Raw genomic sequence first — 25,282 nt, forward strand, 5'->3', positions numbered from 1 at the left:
ATTTCTTCAGTGAATTACACTTGTGTGATTAAAACCCAAAGGCAAAAATTGTTTGCACACGTACATGGAAATAAATCCTATGATGCTCCAGGCAAATAAAAACCGACAGTAGCCAAATTGGATCATCTAATGAGGCAAAGGTATCTTTGGGATGCTCTTCCTCTAAGGAAAGTCCTCTGTCCCCAACAGTTTGGTTGGAACCTCAAATTTAATATAATAACAGAGTTGGAAGGGACCTTGGAGGTCTTCTAGTCCAACCCCCTGCTTAGGCAGGAAACCCTACACCACTTCAGACAAATGGTTATCTAATATCTTCTTAAAAACTTCCAGTGTTGGAGCATTCACAACTTTTGGAGGCAAGTTGTTCCACTGATTAATTGTCCTCAGTGTCAGGAAATTTCTCCTTAGTTCTAAGTTGCTTCTCTCCTTGATTAGTTTCCACCCATTGCTTCTTGTCCTGCCCTCAGGCGCTTTGGAGAATAGTTTGACTCCCTCTTGTTTGTGGCAACCCCTGAGATATTTCCTCTTTCTGAGTTTACAGCACCAGGACAAGTCCACAATTGAACATTTGGGGGAAACTTTTGTGATATTAGGCCATTCCGTGGGTGCTCACTCCAGTAAGCTTTCTGGTTGAAGAAGAAGCCAGGTCTGGGGAACGTTAGGCAGACTCACCTAACAGGGCGAGGGCGGGAAGAAAGAAGATCGTGGACACCAGGTACAAGCGGGGCGGGTTTCTGGGGGTTTCTCCGCCTTGGGGAGGCGGAGAACTAAACCTGAGAGAAATAAAGGCGCTCGGCGGGAACGAGGTGACAAGAGAACAAAGATCCTATCTCTGCCGTCGGTTTTACAAACGGAGCGCACGACCCTCCGATCTGGCCACCGTCCTTTAGCAATCCCGGACATGGGAGAAACTTTTCTACGCTGCCCGCTGCGCACTCCACGCGGCCGGGTTTTGGTGTCGTTACCGCCGGGCGGCGAATTCCTGCTGGGTACTCCGGAGTTCGTAAACCTGGAGAGCGGTGAGTCTCTCCGCTCTTTTCTCGCATCCCGAATGTGGGGGAGGAGATGGGTGGGTGCGTGTGCCCCCGGCATAGCCCAGATTTGTTAATGCGGGGGTAGGTGGGTAGGTGCTCCGGGAATGAGGGCGACTGCCGATGGGCTCCTATCGGGTCTTGACCTAAGGGGAACACGGATCTCAACCCAACCCCAGTTAGGAGCGTTTGGAAAGTGCCTTTTCCTTTGGGAATTTGTTCTCGCTTTCCTTCTTTTTTGCACTTTCTGTAAGAGTCAGCTTTCCCCCTCCCACATCTTCAGAGACACTGAACTACAGCTCCCATTCCATTTTGCCTGGAGTGGAGTTGTAGTTCAGTAAGTGTCTCCATTCCGGGGGTGTTATAAAGCAGCATAGCTGAAGAGCACTTGGGGGGGGGAGGGGAAATAGAAAGAGTTCTAGCAAAACTATACTAGTCACAGATAGAGTTGAAATTACTTGGGGCCTCTACTTATCATCCTAATCCACAGCCCTATCAAGGTGCTCCAGAATTCTGATATTTGTGATTCTGTGCTGCTTGGTGGATCCATAAAATGGCTTTGGGGGTTAGGTATGCCAATAATGGGGATTTGGTATGCCAATGAGAATAAATGCCAGATGTTTTGTGCATCAGATCTCATTGTTGGCCAAAGTATGGGACTACAGGAATTGCATTTAGAGCACCAGATAGCTCTCTTCTGATCAGCTGGGTACATAATATCTCCTTCCCCCTTATAACATACTGTTCCAGATGACTTTCCTGGATAAGGCATCCTCTCCAGACTAACAAAACCATCCCCCTCTCTATGCATGGGGACAGCAGACTTAGTCCCAAGGAGGTGTAGCAAAATGGATTGGGTGTCACTACAGACCTTTCCAATGTCCTTAGCCTGTGAGGGAACAACACAGAATTCATTCTGTATTCATGTCATGCTGTCTATTCTGAATGTGAATGACTTTCCAAGGCTTCCATCCTACTTAAACTGGAAGACTGAGAGACTGATCTTAGAGATACTTGCAGATACTGTTTTTGGAACTACAATCCCTTTCTTCCATGGCCTTGAGCAGGCTATGAGCCATCCCTTTTAATATGACCTTTATTTTTAAATTCCATAGTTGATCTAGTCAGTTCATTCAGCTGCTGTCGGTACAGATTGTGTTTTTATCCAATCAATTTTAGCACTTGCTCTGTTTTGGGTTTCACAAAAGAATACCATAGCTTATTAGTGACAGACAAGCTTGCATACTACAATGATTACTCCCTGCAAGAGAAAGATTTCAGGAAGACTTAGTTACACTGTATGATTCACTTGCAAAGGATGTAGGCAGGGGCGTTAGGTGTTGTAAAAAAAGTGACGATGGCAGTTGCAACAGTACAATCAAAATTCTGCCTCTTTTAAAAATGTGTTGCATGTTTGCTTATTTATTTATTTATTTATTTATTTATTTATTTATTTATTTAATTAATTAATTTCTATACCGCCCTTCTCCTGAAGGACTCAGGGCGGTGAACAGATTAAGATTAATTAAGATTAAGATTAATGCAATGCACATTAAAAAAAAACAACAAGCAAAGCTTCAATTGCACCATTGAAGCTGCCATTTTGATTTTTTTACCATACCCAGATGCACAATAACAATGAGATCCAGCAGACCTTAGGGAGATGAATGCATCTGAATTGTCTGCAGTATGGAAGTAGTTTTCTTGGAAGTTTAACATGATAGGAAAAAACTTACACAAGGAAAATATTTGAAATCCAGTATTGCAGCTTTATATACTACTTGAAGAAGTATTATAGCTATTTGTAAACAATATATTAGAAACTAACATCCAGAATCAGGCATTGTCTTGTTACAACCAACTGAAACTGATACATACTCAGATTAAAAGCAGAAAAGGAAAATTTTTAAATTAGGCCATTAGTCTATTTCATCAAGGTTTACATTTTAAAGTCCTTCTCAAAGACATTAATCAATACTTGGCTTTAATGACACCTAGCATTCAGGGAGAAAGAATAACAGTATAATTCAGGGGTGCAATCCAGCAGGTCCTGACAGGTTCTGGAGAACCGGTACCAGAAATTTTGAGCAGTTCAGAAAACCAATAGCAGAAATTTTGAGTAGTTCGGAGAACTGGCAAATATCACCTCTGGCTGGCCCCAGAGAGGGGTGGGAATGGTGATTTTGCAATATCCTTCTCCTGCCACGCCCAGCAAGCCACGTCCACAGAACTGGTAGTAAAAATTTTTGGATTTTACCGCTGGTATAATTCCACCATCTCTGAAGACATAAAGGCCATTAGTCCCAATTATTATCTTGCTGTAAACACAGCACATAGACTCCTGACCTAACACAAAGCAGAAATAAATTAATATATATCTTTATATATAAATGTATCTTTATATCTATCTATCTGTCTGTCTATCTATCTATCTATCTATCTATCTATCTATCTATCTATCATCTATCATCTATCTAAAGATATAGATATATAGATATATAAAGATATATATCAATATATATTTATAACAATAAGTGGTGAATATTTTATTGGTGCATTTGGCAAAAATAAATAATAAAAATAAATAAATAAACCAGGCCAAATAGTGTAGACTTTTCTAGGAGTTGGATTGACGCTTTAAACGGTAATGAATCGGGAAATGTTCTTCAGAATGTAGAAAAATCAACTTTTTCTGAAGGCAGATTTTTTTTTCTTCTACCAGAATGTGAATTAGAAAATGTTAGAGCATTTTTCTACTCACTTTGAGCATTAACAAACAAAATTATGTTATGTTCTACTAAGATGTTAATTCTTACTATGGGTGGGAATTAATTGAATTGTAATCCAAACATCTGGCAGAAACAAAGTTGAGGCAGGCTCCCTCAAACTGAATGTCTGCTTTGGAGCTCCTTTAATTGTCCCTTTGTCATAGTAAGGGGAAACTGGTACCCATTGACTGAGAGGGAGGGGCAGCTTGAACTATGAATACTCATTAGCATTGTTAATTGTAGTACCTGTTCCTAGCTAATGACTGTACCCTAAAATGCTCAGTCTTGGTTAATATTTTCCCTAACTTAGCAGATAAACAAGGTAAAAATATCCACTCAGCTCTGAAATAGTTTCCTTCCTGCAGGTAATGATTATCTTGGCAGAACATAAGTGGAATGTGAACTCAAAGGGGTGGGGGAATACGGGTTGCTTTAGTCTTTGACCAAAAGTGAACTACCATTATGAGTAGACTTTGGTCTGAGCAACAACATCCTCTCTTAGCTCTATCTGTGAATAAGTGCCTCTGAAAAAAAGCAAGCCTGCCTGACCTTATAATGCTCAGTAAGGCGTAATTTAATTTCAGTGGGGCCCAAGAGGAAAGACTCTGCCCCAGCTTACATTTTATAGAGGAATAAATCTGGTTGAGCCATCTATGTGTGTCTCTATCGGCTTTCCCCCCACAATTCAGTAGATGTCTCTTTGTGGTCCTTTTCATTTCAGAGGAAGATGGGAATAATCATACTTAGGATTTTATGTGGCCTATTTAAAGATTTCAGATGCCTTCATATCCACGGTTGGCAGAACATGGGAGGGTGGCCAGGTTTGCAGGCTTTTTTCTTTCCCCTGTTTTTGTGCCTTTGTAACAGCTTTGTTCTCATATAATAAGGAAGAATGCAAGGCAGTCTTTGCAAAAGTTGCCGCTCCAGATTATTACAGACTGGCCAGTGCTAAGGGTCATCCCAGCCTCCTGGCACTAGTATTTCTCCACTTCTAGAGTAAAAAGGACAGCCTTCAGTAATAAACAAAGATAATTTAGCATATCTAATGAGAAGCAGCCGAAGCTTCTCGGTATAACTGCCCTCCTGGCCCTCCAGTAAGAAATTAGAATTTCCTTTAAACTGAAATGCCCTGTACCCTCCACTTTTCCCCCTCCACTTTTAACAAAATGATATTAAATTGATGAGGAATTTTGCTTCGCCTCAAAAGAGCTGTATAAGGCAGGACTGAAGTTAACCTGAACTTAAGGATGGAAAAAATTCAATGTTACTGGTACATTATCATCTAATTTTATGTGGAGATGTTTGGTTATTTCAGCGAGTTCTTGGAAATTCAACATGTGGCTTTTGAAAAATATTAATTTTACTTTTTCCATTCATTTCTATAATTTTTAAATGCTAAGCAATAGAAAAATCATGGTTGATATAATATCTTTTATTGAGAGGTACCTTTTAGATCATCATGTTCACACACACACACACACACACACACACACACACACACACACAGAGAGAGTTTAGTGGAGGAATCTAAATTAAAGTAACTCGAAGGATACAGTGATATCCTTTGAAGAGTGCTTAAATGAAACATTCCCAACTCTTTCTATTTGATCTCCATAGTATTTAGCTTTCTAGCCTCCAAATCATCCTCATTGCTCTCTGAGGTTCTAGTCGAGCTGCCCAGAACTGGACATAGTACTCAATAATGGATTGACTAACAGAGAATAAAGTAGAATTTGCGTGATTCAAAAACTACACTTTTTTGATGCAGCCTAAAACTTTGATCATCTTTTTTGCAACTATGCAATGCTGAGGATTCATATGTTATTTGCAGTCAATTACTATTTCAACTGCTTTTGCAGTAGTATTATAGTATATATACAGTATATATAATACTATATGTATTATAATACATAGAGTATTATATTATCAAGCCTGGGTATTTTATTTCTAGTTCTCATAACCTTGTATATTAATTGTAATATTTGATTCTTTTATGGAATTCTGGATAATTCTTATTTGAATAATTGTGTCTTCAAATGAGATGGAATATCTAACAGATCCTGGGAACATAGAAGATGGAGCAAGACAGTAGAGAATTGGACCATTAAAGAAAAAAAATCCATAGTTCATTAGAGGGGAGAAATATGAGAAAGAGGCTCAGGGCAATTCCACTTTAATCATGCTAGGTACAAGCTGATCTGGAGCAGGGGTCACCAACCTTTCGGACCTCAGGGACCATTGAATTCATAATTTTAAATCCCGTGGACCACTAATATGAATTTTTTAAAAAGATAAATAGTATTTAGTGCAATATAAAAAAATGCAAATAATTTTTCTGTGGACCATCAAAATTTTCTCACAGACCAGCAGTGGTCCCTGGACCACCGGTTGGTGACTGCTGATCTGGAGAATTGCTGTAGGATGCTTTCAAGATTTTATTACGTTATCCTAATAGCAATAAAGCTCATTCCAGAAATCCAAAGAGTTTTCATTTCCTGAACTTGCCAACTTCAAAGGACTTGACATCAAATGAAAAAAAAAATAGGTAAAGAAAATATTGATTCTGATTTGTTAGAAAAATGGGATCTGATTAGAGTAGGCAATACTCTTTAAGGAAAGTTCAAATTTTATTTACCTTGAAGAAGGAAGTGGTTTGCTCCTTGCTGGGAAAAGCACATTATTTTTAGGACATTTGCAATTTGTATTTGCATTTGTACCATGCAGTAACTAATATTTATTCTTAGACAAGAATCATTTAAGGATGTTCTACCTATTTTCTCTAAATAGCCACAAACTTTGCAGGACCATGTTTCTCAATTTATCCTCCCCTCCCGAACTTCAACACTGTCCCTCTTTAAAATGACCTACAAGTTCTGCGAGGTCTCCATAGATCACAACTATAAGATTTTGCCATCCTTCTCTCAGATGCTCCAGCCTGAACTCAGCAGATTACATATCTGCCAGTAGTGGTGTATGAGTAACACATAGCAACAGAGGAAACACCAGTTGCACAACAAGTTGGAGGAAAATAGTAATGAATTAGGTGTACAACATCACTGAAGTAAACGGGTTTGAGGGGCTTCCACAAAGAAGAGGCGGTTGAACCTATTTTCCAAAGCACCGGAAGGCAAGACAAGAAGCAATGGATGGAAACTAATCAAGGAGAGTAGAGTAGAGTAGAGTAGAGTAGAGTAGAGTAGAGTAGAGTAGAGTAGAGTAGAGCTGGAAAGGACTTTGGAGCAGTGGTGGAATTCAAATTTTTTCAGTACTGGTTATGTGGGCGTGGCTTGGTGGGTGTGGTGTGGCTTGGTGGGCATGGCAGGGGAAGGATACTGCAAAATATCCATTCCCACCTTACTCTGGGGCTAGCCAGAGGTGGTATTTGCCAGTTCTCCGAACTACTCAAAATTTCCGCTACCGGTTCTCCAGAATTTGTCAGAACCTGCTGAATTTCACCCCTGCTTTGGAGGTCTTCTAGTCCAGCCACCTGCTCAAGCAGGAGAACCTATACCATTTCAGATAAGTGACTGTCTAGTCTCTTCTTAAAGACCTCCAGTGATGGCACACCCATGATTTCTGAAGGCAAGCTGTTCCACTGGTTAATTGTCCTCACTGTTAGGAAGTTTCTCCTAGAATCTAGAACTAAGGAGGAATTTCCTAATAGTGAGAACAATTAACTAGTGGAACGGGTTGCCTTCAGAAGTTGTGAATGATCCACCACTGGAGGCTTTTAAGAAAAGAATGGACAGCCATTTGTCTGAAATGATATAGGCCTCTGCTTGAGCAGAGGATTGGACTAGAAGACCTCCAAGGTCCCTTCCACTCTGTTCTGTTATTCAGGCCAAGTCTAAGAGTCCAAGACAAAGTTGCATTCTGAGGAAGATAAAACTAGCAGCTACCTTGACTAAGGACAACCCATGTTCCTGGTTTATGTTTTACCTGGCATTGGATGACATTAAATCAATAAAACAATATGTCAATATGGTTAAAGCCATAAAATCATTTTTGTGTTCTAATGGAACTGTAAGTACTCAGCACTATCTGGAACACTTTCGCTTTGCAGGCAATATATTATTTTCTACTCATGCTTGAGATGATGTGTTTGTTGATGGATTAATATCTTCCGTCTTTTTATTCCTGTATTTTCTAGCTGGCCTGACATTTGTGAAGGTAACAATGTACAGATATTCCTGAAACTGAGAATTTTAGTTTCACTTATATCTAAAAAATGACAAAGATGCTTCACCTAAGAATATTTTAAATTTTGAAATGAAAACGGTGTTATCCAAAATTTCATGATTTTCTGTCAAATATGAGATATTAATTACAAAGTAAAGTAGAAGGCTAGAAAATTATAAAACTCAAATATGGGAGTGTGTTATATCAGCTCTTTGAAAGGAAAGCTTAGTTGGCATCTTAACTGTCGAGTGTATATCTTGGATAGTTTAGTATAAAATTATTTTAAAAGCCTCAATATAGAAGTGTGTCAATAACATGATTGTGTGAATGTGAAGTCATTTATAATTATATACCCCAGAAGATTCTTTTAGCCTTAATAGAATGGTATTTTAATAAAAAGAAAGGAAAATACTATGAAATATTGTATTTCAAGCAAGAGAATAAGCTCACATGAACTTGGATAAAGTATTTCCCCCCAAAAAGTAAAATATATAAGTAATCAATTACTGTATGCTTGTCTTTTAACTAGAACAAAGATAGACAGAGGAGGAGATCCTTCAAATGGAGAAGAACCTCACAGCATGCTCTTGGGAGGTTTAGAAAAAACACAAGATGGATGCTTAAAGATACAGATTTTGGGCTGCAGCTTCCTATAAACAAGATGTATTGGGAGTGCATGGAACAGCCTTTTTGTTAATTCCCTATTCAGAGCCCTAAGTCATGAATTTGCTCATAATTTTATTTTAAAAACAACATGTTAATAGTTATCACAACTTTCTTTCAGCTCATCTTGGCTATGAGGCCAAGAGGCTTCTGACTCTTGCTTCTTGTCCTTTGCTCAGTCTTTTTGCAGAAAATAATGACAAAAGTATTGTCAAGAGGAACCACCTATACCCAAGGTTTCCTGGCCTGGGTCCAAGTTGACTCAAAGCTTGTTGTGTTTGCAAGTACGTCCCCTGAGGCTGACACCAGTGCCAGGTGCAGAGGAGGGGAAAGAGAGGAGACGGAAGAGATGAGTTTCAAGTTTTTTTTTACCAACTGATGACAGAGGTTGGATTTCACGAAGAAGACGTAGAACATACTTTGCAGTTTCCATCACAGCATACACATTTGGATCCCAAAACGGGTTTTTCAAGTTGAAGCCCCTCTGGGTCAAGCCATAGTACTTTTAATGGTCTGGGAAAATCCGGCTGGTTTTATGCCTGATAGGCATTGAGTTAAAAGCAGATTACTAGCCTGACCAGAATTTTCATTCACTTGGCCAACTGCCGGAAGGAGAGAATTTAAACTCTTAGAAATGGCATTGTCAGTTATCTTATTTTCTGTAATATGGAATCAGTTGCAAAAAAGGAGAAAAGAAGGAGGAGTTTGGGGAAAAGGCACTCCATACACGGCAACCTTTGGTAGAAATAGCTTTCTTTCTGACAGAAGTGATGTGCATTTTGTGAAAGTTTGGCACTTAGACCACTTTATTGTGAATTAGTACTTTTTTTTTGTTTGACACGGAGCAGAAGTACTGCAGGTGTAATTGGGGCTCTCAAAATAGTAATAAAATAGGTGGCAGCAGAGAATCAGAATCATTCTGTGATGAGAATGGACCACTAGTAGTGGTTCCAGTTTTATGAGACATCTCCATTCCATTTATGAAATTCCTGTCACCCAAACAGAGGAAATTAATACAAAGGATTGCTAGATTTCAACTCTTAAGGTTTTAGCTTCTTCAAGATCCCTTGTAAAGGGATTAAATCTCTGGATATAAGGCAAGGGTAGGAGTTACACTTCTGAACTTTTGAAGTCCTTGGATCAACTTGGTTAGGTTCTTGGTGAGATCTGCAATTCTGTAATGATCTTATCACCAGACCCTGGAGCCCCCTGGTTCCATGGCTTTCTTTCCCTGAACTTACTGGGTATATGACAAAACAAATGAGCAATAAACTCCAAGCATCTAGTTTTCTCCTTTTAGGAGGTGCAAATGGTAACCACGAGGAAGGAGAATGAGCAAGAAAATTGATAAAAGAATCCCTCAGGGTTCTTTAAGTCCCCTTAAACCCCCCAAAAAACCTGAGCTCTGAATGTTAGCTTTCCTACTGACAAATATTTTCTGAACCTTGATGAAAAAAATGGGTTCTCCCCCAAGTAATGCTTTTATATGAATTGCCAGCCAGACAGCACTCAAGAGTGAGCAGTTGAATGACAGATTGTGACAATTTTAGTGACGGTGTGCTATTGAAAAGCTCTCCACTGTGGCAGCAGGTCAAGGAGAAAAGACAAATACATGGATTTTGATCTGTAAGTCCCTGGCCTCAGACTAAAGCAAGTTTTTATCTTCTGAGAATTATTATCATCTCTGCTGCCAAGCTGTAAATGTTTAATTTTATTTCTGACTTTGATTGTATTAATATTGCATGCACACACCAAACCCACACTCACAGCTGTTGAAAGAAGCAGAAAGACAGGACAGAAATTCCACAAATAAAGATTAGCAAAGCAACTGTCTTCTCTCCTTTCCAGACCAAGGATTCTGCATTCCCATCCAGGAGATGGTTGCTGTGAAGCTTGGAACAACCAGTAACAGAAAGGAGATTTTGGAATCTACTAGGGATGAAAACTCTTTCACAGGTGAGTAAGATGGATCCAGGTTTAGAGAGGGTCACAAAAATCAAGTAGAAATGAAATCTGGGGTAGGTGGGCTATAACTTTGGTTGCATGCTGAGAGTGATTGAAACATCTGTCAGGGGAGTCCATTTTTGTTCAGAGCAATTCTTTTAAATAAGTTGTTTCTTATTACTTTGATTGACTGCATGAGAAGAGTGGAGAGACAACAAAAAGTGCTTATACTATGGAGGCCAGATCCAAAGTTGCATTTCTCTAGTGTAGACACTCTAAGCTAGGTTTACAGGCTTTGTGACAAAAGAGTCAAGGACAAGGCTGAATTAAGGTGTTGTTTTTTTTACCATCTGTTTCTCAGCCTTGGATTTTGAAGCCACAGTCTGTTATGGGAATCCAGTTATATTTAGTGCGTTGTATGAAGCAGGTCATCACATTGAGCTACAATACAGTTTCTCTTTGGGGACACAGTGTATTATATGAACACACCAATTGTGACTGGTTAGTCTGGTCTTAAGAGTTAAATGAACTCAGCTAATGCAGTCATCATCATCTTTCCCTGAAGCGTAACCAGGAAACTCAAGGAGTAGGAATTCAGAATTAGATCCAGTGTAACCTGAAGTTTGCTGGGTGACTTTGGACTTTTTGCAACCCAGTTTTGAATATGCTGGTCTATGATTGTAATAAAGTTTTGATTTGATTTGATGAGTGCTTTGTATGCCACTTTGAGCTCCTGGTGAAAAGGCAGGATATAGATCTGAGAAAATAATAATACAATTTTTCAAGATATTTGCATGTATGTGTAAATAAAGGTGCATAATCTCACATGCAAAAGTAAATTAATGATGTCCTGAGCAATCGCTCAATCTGATCTTACTCATAAATCCTCTAACAACCACTCTAATGTTCTGTTCCCCTCCCTTTCTTTCTTTTTAGTTTTTTTTATACAGCGGGAAAAAGGAGAGTATTGGAACCTTGGGGTGCTGGAGTTCACTGCCCCATCCACATCTCAGCTAGCAACACGCTGGGTCAGTGCCCTTCAGGCCTGGATTTATTATCATGGTCAGTTCCTAGCCTAGCTGAAGTCTTCCTGGCCTTCTTAAGTGTGGCTGCCATGCAATAACAGGCTGCGTATAAGTGGGTAGGATATGGCTTCCAAGAAAGGAACCAGGGAACTTCTCTTAATTGCAAGTAGGGCAATGTCAGCCCTGCAAGGTAGATTAGATCAAGAGATGAAATTAACTGCTCTTAGTCAGTAGTAAGGGAAAGGTACTTTGTACAGTGTGTGCTCAAAGGCCATCTGTATTTTTTTTCTCTTTTGAATGTCATGGAAAATAAGTCTTGAGTTCGTGTTGAATGAAGTCTTACCCTGCAAAAGGCAATTGCCTGACCTTTTTCAGGCTGGGAAGCTAAATCAGGTTGAGCCAGGTTAATACAGTAGGTGGATGGGAGACTCCCACAAATACCAGGATTGAAGGCTAGATTTTGAAAGAAAGCAATAGCAAGTCACTTCTACATGTTGCCAAGCAAAATCAGCAACTTGAAGGACACAAAATGACAGTTAGTTCGATCTTCCTTGTTCTGCAGCAGAGTTTTTGTGAATACAAATTATAAGGGAACAAAGAGAGAGCTCTTTCTTCATGCACTCTTGAGGTGTTGATTGACTACTGAGAGAATCCAAATGCTGGACTAGATGGTACTTTGATCTCATCCTGCAGCCCTTTACATTTCCTTTCCTTCTGCTCCAGGTGTTACACGGCCCAAGAGTCTTCTTGTCTTCATCAATCCAGTTGGTGGACGTAAGCGAGCAACGGAGATCTATCAAAGTCAAGTGGCTCCATTGTTTGCCCTGGCTGGGATCCATACTCAAGTTGTGGGTGAGTCCCATTATCTTCCTCCACCACTCCCTCTTTCCTTCTCATTGTGGACTTCTTTTATCTTCAATAGTTTCCAGCTTTCCTGTTGCTCCATCCTTTGTCTGAGTCTTGTAATAGCATACCACATAGCAATAGCAATAGCGCATAGACTTATATACTGCTCCATAGTGCTTTATAGCACTATCTAAGTAGTTTACAAATATCAGCATATTGCCCCCAACAATCCGGGTTCTCATTTTACTAACCTTGGAAGGATGGAAGGCAGAGTCAATCTTGAGCTGGTCAGGATCAAACTCCTGGCAATGGGCAGAGTTAGCTTGCAATATTGCATTCTAACTGTGCCACCATGGCTCCTATTAAATAGTCTCCTGCTTTCTTCCTGTCACCATCTCCTCAGAGACCTGCCGTGCGAATGAGGCTCGTGATTACATCCTACAGCAAGATCTCTGTGGCTTTGATGGGTAAGTATTTTTGTCTTAGTTTGCCTGCATCTGAGGAAATTTGTGCCTCTAGTAGTTCAGTCTGAACTATCCATTCAGTTCAATCCTGGCATCTTCCCCAACCAGTTGCCTTCCATTTCTTCTGAAACTGCAATATGCTGTACCCTTCAGCATGGGATTACATTTAGCGAGCACCAAATTGGCAAAAACTATTCTTTGACAAGCAAATGATCTGCTCCAAGCAGACATTAAGAATCCCACAAAACAATGGCTGCAAAGCAAGAACATTTTTCAATGACTTGAATGCAAAAAAGGGAGGAAACCAATCTGTTTTTTTCCAAGTTTGTCTGCCAGTCCAACCATGGAGAAAACTAGCTAATTCCAAATGCTGTAATTGATTAATTCATTCACTGTCAGGCTTAGCCCAAGGACGAGGTAGAACAATCCAGCCAGGGTTCAGTTCCTTATTTGTTTATATACAATAAACAGACTCTTGCCAGACTAAACCCTTACTTCTCTCACCCTAGTGGATATCCCCTGGGAGATTCTGAGAAGTGACTATCTTAGCCCTCTTCCTCTGCCTCCTATCCAGCTCCAGGTTGTGATAACTCTTGCCTTACTCCACTCCTTGGAATTTATTTATTTATTTATTATTCCAATTTATATACTGCCCTTCTTCCGAAGGACTCAGGGCGGTGTACAGCCAAAAGTAAAAGCACACAAATATAAAATTTAAAAACAATTTAAAAGCATATTAAATAATTTGGCCCAGCTATTCAAATAAAACACCCGTTTAAAAAATTTTTAAAATTAAAAAAGTTAAAAAATTAGGCCAGCTCGGCTTGTTGGAATAAAAACGTTTTGAGGGCACGGCGAAAGGTGCGCAAGTCGGGAATCCTCCGTATCCCGGGGGGCAGTTCGTCCCCTGGGGGTCGCCAGTTGACATTGTTTGACCAACGGCAGGGCCGGATTTAGATGAAAAGAGGCCCTAGCTATTCCACTTATGAGGCCCTTTCACCTATAGTGAAAGTGTAATTTTAATTTTGCTAACAATTTGAATGTAGGCCCCTCTTGATCTTGAGGCCCTAGGCTGAAGCCTAGTTAGCCTATAGGAAAATCCGGCCCTGACCGATGGCACCCGGAGGAGCCCCTTTCTGTGGGAGCGTACTGGCCGGTGGGAGGCTAGAAATGTGCTCCATCCTTTCTGGGAAATTGGTGCTCCACTGTAGTCCATCACATCATCTTCCCCTCCATAGGCACGATCTCTCACATTCACAACCAGATGATAAAACTTAAGCCAGATCTGAAGATGAGAAACAAAACATCTTCCTCAAAGAAAAAACAGTCTGCTTTTTTAAAAAACACCTTTGAGACAACCATGGCCTGGATGACTGAGAATCCCCATAGACTTTACAAAACCAGATTAAATACTTGATTCTACCATAATTAGGCTAAACTTTTTAAAACAATATTATAGTTAGAAAAATGGCAAGATGTTGTGAACATTAAACATTTGATTTAGATCTTGTTTCTAAATGGCTTTAAAAACAAGAATGTTTCTGGCCGCCTTTGCAAATTAAATTTTTAAAAAAATTCTGAAGGATGTTACCAAAAGGTATTAAATATATACATTTTTATTTTATTTATTTAAAAGATTTGTATTGGCTCCCATCTCTTTTTTATCTGTTTTTATTTTATTCAAAGCAAGATTAAAATACAAAATACAGAACTCAAAAAAATCCAAAAGGAAAAAAGGAAAAAAACAACACAAAACACAAAACAAAACATTAAAAAGGAGCATAAAGCAAGACATTATATACATATTATCCCCTCTAGTTGAATAATGATTAATATATTATTACAACATTAATTCCCACCTCTTGCGAAACAAGCCCTCCAAAAATTTTTAACCTACTAAATCTATTTGCAACTTGTTGACAGGTGGTTATTGTAATCCACTCTTAGAAAATTTACGACAGCATCTTATCTGTCCCAAATAACTCAAAAGTTATAAACAAATCATCCTGGGTCAAATATCCATGTTTGTTTCTTAATATCTTCTCTAGTCAATTGCTGTTTAATTAAATATAGTAAAACCAGTTTCCAAAATAGGTTTATTTTCCGATCAAAGTGCAAGCAGAAGTAATTGCCAATTAACTGTAATAAATCCATCCAGTCTCCCTCAGACTTCGCAGAGGTCTGGAATCTGTCTCTTTCCTTCTTAGTCAAAGCCATAATATTGAAAGAATGTGCAGACTTACAGATGAAATCCACTTTGCTGGTTCTCCAGCTGCGAAATTATCTCTTTGATCTGGAACTGGATCAAAGTCCTTTTGTGTACCTTCATCCACATCCAGGGATAAAGCTTCAGATCTTAACATTCTTTTAACAAACATTAAAGTTTGATCAATTTTTTGAGAGATGAACTCAGCTAGAAGCTGCACATCTCCCCGTTTTCCTTTCTTAGATTTCAGAGCCATCTTAATCTGTGAAATTTAGCCAGGAAACAAAGAACAAAAAAAAGTATATTTGCCTCTATGTTTTAATCCAAGATTATAAGAAAAATTCAATGGAAATAAATTCCATTTTATTTATTCCATTTTTCAAATTCAAAAAATACAGAATCCAGCGGTAGGAGTCTGTGAACTCTTCATCCACCTACCCCCCGAACATTACTGCGCTTTCCATATGGAAGGGACACGATTTCCAGACGGAAGGTCCATGATTGTCCAAAACAATATATATCAAAAGAAAAGGAAAGGAAAAAGCAATTAGAGTCCAGCAAGGATTGAGATAAATCAGCACCCACTGTTAAATCAACTTTTAAAACAATGAGCAAAATAAAACAGTGAAATAAAAAAGTGAAAGTTAAAATTCTGGCATGATTAGAAAACAAAACTCCTTGACAGGAAGATGGATACGCCCAATGACTTTTCGATTGAATCTTCAAGACCTTCCCCCTTATCCACTGGATCCACAATTGTCCAAAAGTCATCTTGGGTCACTCCTAAGTGCTCCCATTCAAAACTAGGGAGCAGCATTGCCAAAGAACCACCTTTAGCAGTGAAATCAGCAGATCATTTGTAAGAGAAAAAAGAATCTCTGACTGTACAGCAGCCATCTTGAAAGGGGAGCATATTGCCTCCCATCTTATAAGGCATTCTGGGCTGTTTACAACAGCAACAAAATCCCAGAAGTATATTTTAAATATCATAAAACTGTAAAAACAAAACCAAAGGGTCCTTGGTGGGCCCCAACAATCAAGATACATTCACTATACCTGGGTAAAAAAGGTCTTAATGGCCTTTTGGAAAGCTAAAATAGTGGGGGCCTGCTGAATAACCAGGAGGGAGAGTATTCCATAAAGTAGGAGCAGCTATGGAAAAGACATGCTTCTGAGGTCCCGGTAGAAGGCAGCATTTCAGGGAAGGGACCTGGAGGATGCCTAACCTATCTGATCTGACAGGACAGGCAGATACTCTCAGGGCGAAGCAGTCCCACAAATAACCAAGTTATAGGAAGTTGCTAACCAACACCGTGAATCCAGTGGTGGGTTCCTCCCGGTTCCGCCTGGTTCCGCTGAGCTGGTAGCGGTGACGATATGACATCACTGAACCGGTTCTGCCCCCCCGCCACCCCCCGCCACCCCCCCGCGTTATTCTTACCTTTTATTTGGCCCCACCCCCAATCTATTGCTGCCTCCTGAGTCCCAGTTGATGGGCTATAAGGAAAAAAATTGTTTAAACTCTTGCTGCGGGGCTTCAAAGGGCCGCCCTACAGATGATCAGTGGTAAAAGGCAGTTTGGTGGTAGACCAGTGCCTCCAAAAACAAATGAGTAGACCGGTGCCTGCAAAAATAAATGGGTAGACCAATACAGCTCTTCAAGCAGTGAAAGGCCTGGTAGACCAGTACCTCTGCTAAATCCTAAAGAATTGTCACATAACCATCAAGCCACGCCCACAAAATAAGCCACGCCCACAGAACCGGTAGTAAAAAAAATTAGAACCCACCCCTGGGTGAATCGCAGCCAGCACTGTAAGCCAATGCAGCTCATGCAGCAGAAAGGAGATAAAACAGTTTAAGTAAGAGGAAGTAAAGAAGAATACATTGTAGAAAAATAAAATATCTGAGAGCTGGTTTGGCTGAATGCTGTTCTCCATCAGAGCTTTCCACACACAGGCAAGTAGCTTCCACCATTTAATTCTACTCACAGTATTAAGGGGTCATGAGCAACTCCATTGGACATTTTTGCTCCATGCCATTCAGCATTATGTAAACAGGCACAGCAGTGTCCTTGCCACTCATGGAAATGGGAGAATCCCCATCATTTGCTTAGAAGGGGTCCATAAAGACAGTTGCGTCACATCCTGACTATAGGTAGTCCTCAAATTATGATCAGTTGCTTAACAACTGTTCAAAGGTATGATGGATACCTGGAAGGCTATGTGCGACCAGTTTTGAAGTTCTGACGCTGCCTCCCCTCCCTTACAGTCACATATCCACATTTTGGGCTCCTGGCAACTATCCCGTAGTCACTTGACTGTGATTTAGCTTTTTGCCAGAAACCAATGTTTATTTCTGGCAAAAACCAGCCCATAGTGAACAATTGGTTCTCTTAACAACTGTGATGCTTACTTAACTGTCACAAAAAAGGTTGTAAAATTGGGTCCAATCATGTAGTGATCTGCTTTATGACCATCATGACTTACAAGCCTAATTATCAGGCTCAATTACAGTTGGACGTTAAAAACTACCTGTAACTTAGCTTATTACCTCCATCCCATTCCAGGCTGGTAAGTGTGGGAGGCGACGGCACATTCAATGAAGTGATGCACGCCTTAATCGACCGAACCCAGCAGAAGGCAGGGAAGCTCCAAGAGGACTGGGATATGGAGCTTCTGTCCCCAAGACTTCGCATTGGCATCATTCCTGCAGGTAAGGCCAGTAACTCCCCAAAACTAAGATGTGAGGCTTTCTTTAAGAGTTGGGAAATAACGACTAAAACTTTAATCCAAGGGTCTGGGTGGGAAGCAGACAGCCTTCTGAGCTATTTCCCAGCAAGTCAAGTGATAGGATGTGTTCTGTGTCTACTCCAGGTTCTACAGATTGTGTCTGCTTTGCAACCGTGGGAACAAACGACCCCGTCACCTCTGCTCTGCACATCATTATAGGTGCTTAGCCAGCACGCACTATCCATCTGTGGCTGTTGAGAGTATGGTCCTTAAAACTGCCCTGAGTAGGGAATTTTGGAAAGCCAGGTTTGGAAGTAAAGCATCTGTAGGACGAGCTTGAAAATGGTCTCTGATTCATCACTGGTCTGACCCTTGCAATAAAAAAAACCTTTGGATGCCTGCTTGGGTCACTTCAGAGTGGGGCTAGCTATTTGGGATTGAGAACAGAAGTATTGGCTTCCTTGGGGATTCCCAGCCCCATACCTAAAATGGAGTGAGAGAGTGGGGTGTTTTCCTTCTGATCTCTTTTCCATGCCTTTCTTTCCTTCCCAGGGGACAGCCAGCCTCTGGATGTCTGCAGCATTTGGCATGATGGGATGCTTTTGCGTTACTCTGTCTCCCTGGCTGGTTACGGTTTCTACGGCGATGTAGTGAGCACCAGTGAGAAGCACCGTTGGATGGGGCCAGTGCGCTACACCTTTGCAGGTACCGTTCGGCAGAAGAAAAAACCAACTGGATAAGGGGAGAGGGGAGAGGGGAGAGGGGAAGGAAAACGAAGACTCATAAAAATGAAATTCTTGATGGGCTTGAAAGAAATACAGGTTCAAGGGGCCTAGTAAGAGAGTACTCCTCTGTGCCCAGACAGTTTTAAATTCCAGTTTTCAGGAATGACTGAAGTATTTTTGAAATATGCACGATGCTATTTGAGTAGTGGTGTATCAAGGGAAAAAACATGACCACTTATTTTTATTTATTTACTCTATATCTCACTGTCAAATATGATATAACTTTAGTTCCCCCCATCTCAGTCTTTTTGAAAAGGCACAAAAACTGTTTATTGCAACAACAGCTGTGATTGCTGTGTCAGTTGATTCTTGCAAAATCATTCACACACGATACTACAAATTATCTTATTTTCTGTACCTTTCACCTTTCAACACCTACTGACTTAAAACATGCTCACGATACTCAGAATGAAAGCTATTTGAAACAAAAGAACCTAAACCTTCTGTGAATTTTCCACTAAGAGTGGTGGTGGTGTGTGCTTGTGTATATGTGTGAACACACCCAGGCCAAACGCTCCCTTCAGTTATTTTCTCTTTCAGGAGCCAAAGCAGTGCTAAGCAACCGCAGCTATGAAGGCACTGTGGAATTCCAGTTAGCAGAGTCAGAGGACACCAATCCGCGGGATCAGTCACGCTGCCGGGCAGGGTACGTTGATGGGAAACTGCTACAATGGGATTTACAACCACGGACAAAGTCCAGGAACACAACTGTGGAAAAGGGGTGGAGCGGCCTTGTCCAATTCGTCTAATATTTTGGACTACAGACCCCATGATTCCCAGCTGGCTAGGAATCATGAAAATTGGGTTGCAATGCATTAAGAGGACTAAGTAGGGAAGAATACATGATCAAATTATAACACCAGCTCTCCTTTTCAGCTGCATGGTCTGTTCTGAGTCTAGCAAAAACCTTCTGAGTGGAAGCAAGGAAGAACATTTTTCAGAATTCACAAAGCAGGCAGGTAAAAGCACCAAAACACTTTTTAAAAAAATCACAAAGGATTGACACTGAAAATTAATCTTTCTGTAAATTAATCTTGAAAATTAATTAATAACTGAAAATTAATTTGCTGTAATCCTTGTGACAAGAAGCCTATAAAGCAGTGTTTCTCATGCAGGATCCAATCTGGATCAGTCACCGGGAACAGACATTTAGTCTTCCGAGCTTTCACATTTACGTTGGAGCCCATTCTCAAGAGAGAAGTTCCCTGAGGATGGACTCCAGCACAGGTCTGAAAGCTTGGAAGACTAAACCTATGGTCTTGATGACTGACCCAGGTTGGATTCTGCAACATTATCCTGGGACATGTATATTTGCCTTCATTCGTGAGTGTTTGTCATCCATAGCAACTTTTAAGATGACTAGGCTCCCAGAATTCTCCAGTCAGCATGCTGGGAGTTGATCCAACCATCTTAAAGTTGCTGAGGTTGAGAAATACTGCTTTAAATTAAGTAAGCATTTGTAGCTCACCACCCCCACCCCCTCCATACTGGGTCTAGTCTGGGGCCAAGAATATGCATCTCATCCTGGGTCACTGCCTAAACTTCATAGTTTTCAAATCTAATCTTAGTCCATTTGGCTGCACCAGTCCTTTGTGGTGCACAGGCAGTGAGGCCTCAAATCTGACAAGCCAGGTTGAGGGATGTATGAGAGACGCAAAATCTATATCTAATCTAGCTACTACTTCTCAGAGAATCTGCTTTTACTAGCATTTTTTTTAAAAAAAACAGCAAGCTATACACACACACAAGTCAGATTATGTTTCCAGCTCATGTCTTGTTAGGTTGGCCAAATAATCTGATTTAGGAAGTAGTCTCCCTTGTCTGAAGCTGGTCAAAAGGGGGAAAAAAAGGGACTATTGAAATTACAACTTTCTAATTTCATTTTGCTGCCAGCTTGCTGGGTGATCTTAAGCAAGCTCCAGTCTTCTAAATTTAGGATTCTCATATATAACAAGGAACAATACTAATACTAGTAATAGTATTTAGTAACTGTTTTATAATGTTGTAATGCTTACATAGCTAACTGATTCGGAAGGCTTGAAGCGATAAACAGAAATCCTATTAGTGTATTTGGAAAGGTTATTATGGGGCATCTTTGTCTGCTGTTTCTTGACCACTTGCCATGCAGTCTGTCTTGTGCTTCAATGACTGCTTGCTTCCTCAAGGTCTCCTGGAAAAGCAAACTAAAGAGTACAGGCCTGGCAGGCAGTTTCTTTTTTCAATGCCTCTATTTTGCAAACAGCAGCAAACACAAACACAACCGGTCTGAGCTGCTTTGCTTTCTTTCTTAGAGGTGGAATAGAAGAGGGAGCATCTGAAGAACCCTAGTTTCTGCAGAAATAAAATACCAGGCATATCTTCTGCCAGTGCTTTTGGCAATCTCAGACTGGAACTGCTAGGTCTAGTCAGTATAATTTCAGAAAATGAGAAGGACTTGTCCCCGGAAAAAGGCTTGTAGCAGACAAAAAGTAGCAACAATGTGTTGTTGTCTCTTAGTAATAACCACTCTTACTTGGATCCCTGAGTAGCTAAGGAGCTTCCTGGGTGAAGATACTCAAGATAAACCTGTTTCTCCCCTCCAGGTAGTGAATGGCAGCGGGTTCATGGTAGCTTCCTGGCAGTCAACCTGACCTGCATGAGCAGTGCCTGTCCTAAGAGCCCCAAGGGTCTCTCACCTTGTGCCCACCTGGCCGATGGAACTGCCGACCTTATCTTGGTGCACAAATGCTCGGTCTTCTCCTTCCTGCAGCATTTGAATCGGCACACCAACTGCTCAGACCAGGTATGGGGGAGCTACTGCTGTCCTATAGACTTGGGGTGCATGTCAGAATATTAAGTCTTCATGGTTATGGTTCTGCACGTCTCCATGCAAAGAGACATGTGATAAAATAAGTGCATTTATTCTAGCCCTATGCTGACTGGAGGGTAGAATTGTCAATCACTACATATTCTGAAGGCAAGGGCAACTGAGGAGAGAGGGCTTTGGCAGGGGTGGGTGGACAGACAGGTCTGAGGGAGACTCTGGTATCTTTCTTGACCAACTGTGAGCATTAGAAGTGGGAGACATGGCTTTTCTGTAGTTCTCCTTTTTTTCAGGGTCAGTTCCCATCAGTGTTGATGGGGGGAGAGGTTGAGCCTAAGTCCCCTTGCAGATGGGGTGTCACGGGTTCAATGCTCTCACCCCTCTAGTTTAAGACCTACATGAAGCTACTGGGGAGGTGTCAGTCTAGATGGGGAAGAACAGACTGACAATCAATGCTGACAAAATGGAGTGGCTATGTCAGTGATAGCTAACCTTTTTGCCGTCGCATGCCAAAAGTGGGGGGAGTGCGGGGGGGCTGCGCACATGCGTGCCCACACCATAATTCAATGCGCCCTGCCCCTGTGCCTGCATGACCCCCCCCACCCCCCCCCACTTTTGGCACACGATGGCCCCGTGGGCCCGGTAGACCCATTTTTCACCCTCCCCAGGCTCCCCAGGCTTTCTAGGAGCCTGGGGAGGGTGAAAACGGCCTTCCTCACCCCCCCTGGAGACCCTCTGGAGGCAGGAAACAGCCCATTTCCCGACTTCCGGTGAGACCAAAAGTCCCGTTTTTCACCCCCTTCCCCCCAGGCTCCAGAGGCTTTCTAGGAGCCTGGGGAGGGCAAAAATGGCCTTCCCCACCACCCTGGAGGCCCTCCGGAGGCCGGAAACGGCCTGTTTTCCAACTTCCGGTGGGCCCAGAAAGCCCAAAAATCAGCACATGCGTGCTGGAGCTGAGCTAGGGCAACGCTCACGTGCCCATAGATATGGCTCCGCACGCGTGCCATAGGTTCGCCATCACGGGCCTATGTGTTTCAAATTCTCCTCTACCAAGGAATTTCCATCTTAGTTCTGATAACACTTCTCCCCATACATAATTAGTGTGCAATTTAGAGCTCTGATGGAACAGCAGGTGGCAGTTGTGCCTAAGTGGCAGACGTTTGTAGTCATATGCCTTGGTCACTTTGTGATTGTATTGTTGTAGTGTGTTCTACCTCTGGCTGCATTTGAACCACTTGGAAGCTGCATCTAGTCCAGAATGCATCAGCATGGGTAGTTTTGAGTGCACTTTGGCACAGCCAGGTAACACCTCTGCTGTGAGAGCTGCACTGGTCACCACTAAACTTCTGGGTGCAATTCAAGGTGCTGGTTTTGACTTTTAAAGCCGTTCTTGGCATGGCATCTAGCTACCCGAGGGATTGCCATTGCTTCTGCCCACCCAGTTAAATTTGGGAGTGAGCATGTTCCAGGTCTCATTTTTAAAACAGTATCATCTGAGGGACATAATGCCTTCTTGGTAATGATGCTAGCCTTCTGGGATTCAAATTGCCCCAACCCTGTCATCCTTTAAATGGCCTTGAAGACGTGGCTTTTAGGAAATGTGTTTTGCAATGGGGTATTAATAGGTTTGGAACATTAATCTCCAGGCTCTTCCTGTTTCGTAAGTAGAACTTTGGAGTGGAGTTATGCAGAAAGGGATAGCACATATAGTAGATAGCCTTTTCTTTGAGCTGCTGCCATCCATTTTTCCCTGTTCATTTTAGGCTGTCCATTCCTTTGGCCATTATTTTTTTGCCTGGAAGGCTCATTTCCTATATCCAGATTGAGACTTCACAACTTCTAATGGGGTTGTTTGCCCCAAAATACATGTCATTGGATTTTTAAGACAAGGGCAGCTAAGTTTTGGGGACATCCTTCCCCAGAGATAGAACAGAACAAAATAGACTCTTTATTGTAGTCAATGATTAGTCCATAAAGATAGTTGCATACGTAAAATTGATATTGATTAGCTAAACACATTTGTCAAACTGATGTTCATTTTACCTAACTGAATTTGACCATGCTTAAGGAAATAGTGTCATTTGAATCTGAGAGTAGATTTAAATAGAACCGAATTGAGTGATCAGGATATTTAATTAAGATGTGGAAGTAACAGTTCAGTATGAGTGTCAAGAGAAAATTGACAGTAAAGTAAGCCACACTTGGTGATTTCTTTAACTTATGGGCAGAATCTGGATTTAAATGGAACCCCTTTGTGTTCCCCTTCTAAAACCGCTTAAGAGAGTGTACTGAATCATGCTAAGGTTAAGGACCTCCTTAGTTGAGAAGCAGCTGTGATTTAATTTAAATGTGTAACAGATTTGCTGGGAGAGTAAAGGCTACTTAGGAATACATTTTTGGAAAGGTACATCAACTGTTTGAATATCAGTGCCCTGAAGATATTGCTTGATTGCTTCTACGGTACCTTCTTGCCTCAGCATACACACTTGGGTCAAGGAAAACCCACAAAGTTCCATTTTTTTTGATTAAAAACCATACTAAATTACAATTAATAAATTTAATAAGTTTCTCCCCATCTATTTTTTTATCAAATTAAATATTTCAGTATGTTGACCACCACCTCCAAGTTCCAGGTACTTGCAAATATTGCTCTTCTCCGCTCTATTAGCAGAGATATTTCTAACAGCTCCTTCCAAACTCTAGAGACAAGGGGATGCTTTTGTTCAGGAGATGCAATTGTGCTCCACAGTTTGACCTGCCCTTTGTGAGTGTGTACCGGGTTCGAGCTGTTCGCTTCACCTCCCCCAAAGAGGAAGACTGGGAGGGAAGACAGTCAGCTGCACAAGAACAGAACATATTCTGTGGAGGAATATGCCAAGGACAGCCACTGATCAGCTGCTGGACCTGCGATGGAGAGACGTTGAACCACACTGATATCACCATTCGGTAGGTCCTCTGATGGGGTGGGTCAAAAATTCCTGGACTGAATCACAAAGGCACAGTGAGGAGAGAGCACAGTTGGCCAACTCGGACTAATGGAAAACACATATATGAAATTTGGGACTCTTACAATGGGATCCTAAAAAGATCACAGCAATAACTAGTAACCCAGAATGAGATTGAAGAGTGTTGGGCAGAAATGAGTAATAGCAGTAACATGGCAGAGCACTGGAAGTAGATGGGGAAAAGCTCTGGAGGCTTGGTCTGACGAGCAACCTCCCAAAAGGAGGGGGCGGGGGGGGGTTTCCAAAAAAGTTGGAATTCTTGCTTGCTGGCTCAGATTTGCCCATTGGGTTGCAATGTTTAAGATAACAGGAGGAGGATATTAACAACAGGAGGGCACAGAGAGCAAACATCTTAAATAAGAGTTGCTGTCCAGACTCTATCGACTCCTTAGATTGCAGTATACTACTAAAAAGGCCAAATGTGATGCGTGATCTGAAAGCAGTCGTGCAGAGCCCTGGCTTAGAGAAAATATCAACTGGAAGGTAGCCAAGATTCTTAACAGGTGTAAGAGAGAGCAGCTTTAGCTTTTAAATTATACTGCAGTCCTTATTCTTCAAATGCTTGTTCTGCTCTTCTCTCCCCTTAAGAGTACATGGGAGTCTCATCCATCTCTTTGCTCGTGGAATTGAACAGCAACCAAGCATATCCTAGAAGTTTTTTGCCAGATGAAAGGCAACCTGATGAAAGGCAAAACTCCTGCTGAGAACTTCAGATCACAGCCTCAAGAGAGTCACTCCCTAATATATGTATTAATACGGAATGGAATCTAAGAGGTTCAAGGATAGAAGCCGAGCCTGAAAGTTCAGTTATCAGAGATGGCTTCCTCCATCAGG

The 25,282-nt window shown here is 41.3% G+C and overlaps 1 protein-coding gene across 1 annotated transcript; it reads left to right on the forward strand.

Annotated features, from left to right (window-relative positions):
- The first annotated feature begins 855 nt into the window (after window positions 1–855).
- On the forward strand, window positions 856–25,234 carry LOC139310928 (ceramide kinase-like). Its single transcript, XM_070935211.1, has 13 exons — window positions 856–1,019; window positions 10,490–10,597; window positions 11,522–11,647; window positions 12,334–12,462; window positions 12,860–12,923; window positions 17,693–17,838; window positions 18,000–18,074; window positions 18,408–18,560; window positions 19,181–19,286; window positions 19,517–19,599; window positions 21,223–21,422; window positions 24,193–24,389; window positions 25,037–25,234. The coding sequence occupies exons 1-13, from the start codon at window positions 902–904 to the stop codon at window positions 25,098–25,100; spliced, it is 1,569 nt and encodes a 522-aa protein (XP_070791312.1). The 5' UTR covers window positions 856–901; the 3' UTR covers window positions 25,101–25,234.
- The last annotated feature ends 48 nt before the right edge of the window (window positions 25,235–25,282 follow it).

Source organism: Pituophis catenifer, unplaced genomic scaffold (genome assembly GCF_029215685.1).
Source record: "Pituophis catenifer annectens isolate HBS135680 unplaced genomic scaffold, rPitCat1.0.hap2 SCAF_2, whole genome shotgun sequence".
NCBI lineage: Eukaryota > Metazoa > Chordata > Lepidosauria > Squamata > Colubridae > Pituophis > Pituophis catenifer.

What these genes read in the sequence shown, in the direction of transcription:
- LOC139310928 (XM_070935211.1), top strand. Translation starts at nt 902, where the DNA reads ATGGGAGAAACTTTTCTACGCTGCCCGCTGCGCACTCCACGCGGCCGG. An exon ending in GGATGAAAACTCTTTCACAG is followed by an intron (nt 10,598 to 11,521) that starts GTGAGTAAGATG and finishes CTTTCTTTTTAG; the next exon opens with TTTTTTTTATACAGCGGGAA. An exon ending in GGCCTGGATTTATTATCATG is followed by an intron (nt 11,648 to 12,333) that starts GTCAGTTCCTAG and finishes CTTCTGCTCCAG; the next exon opens with GTGTTACACGGCCCAAGAGT.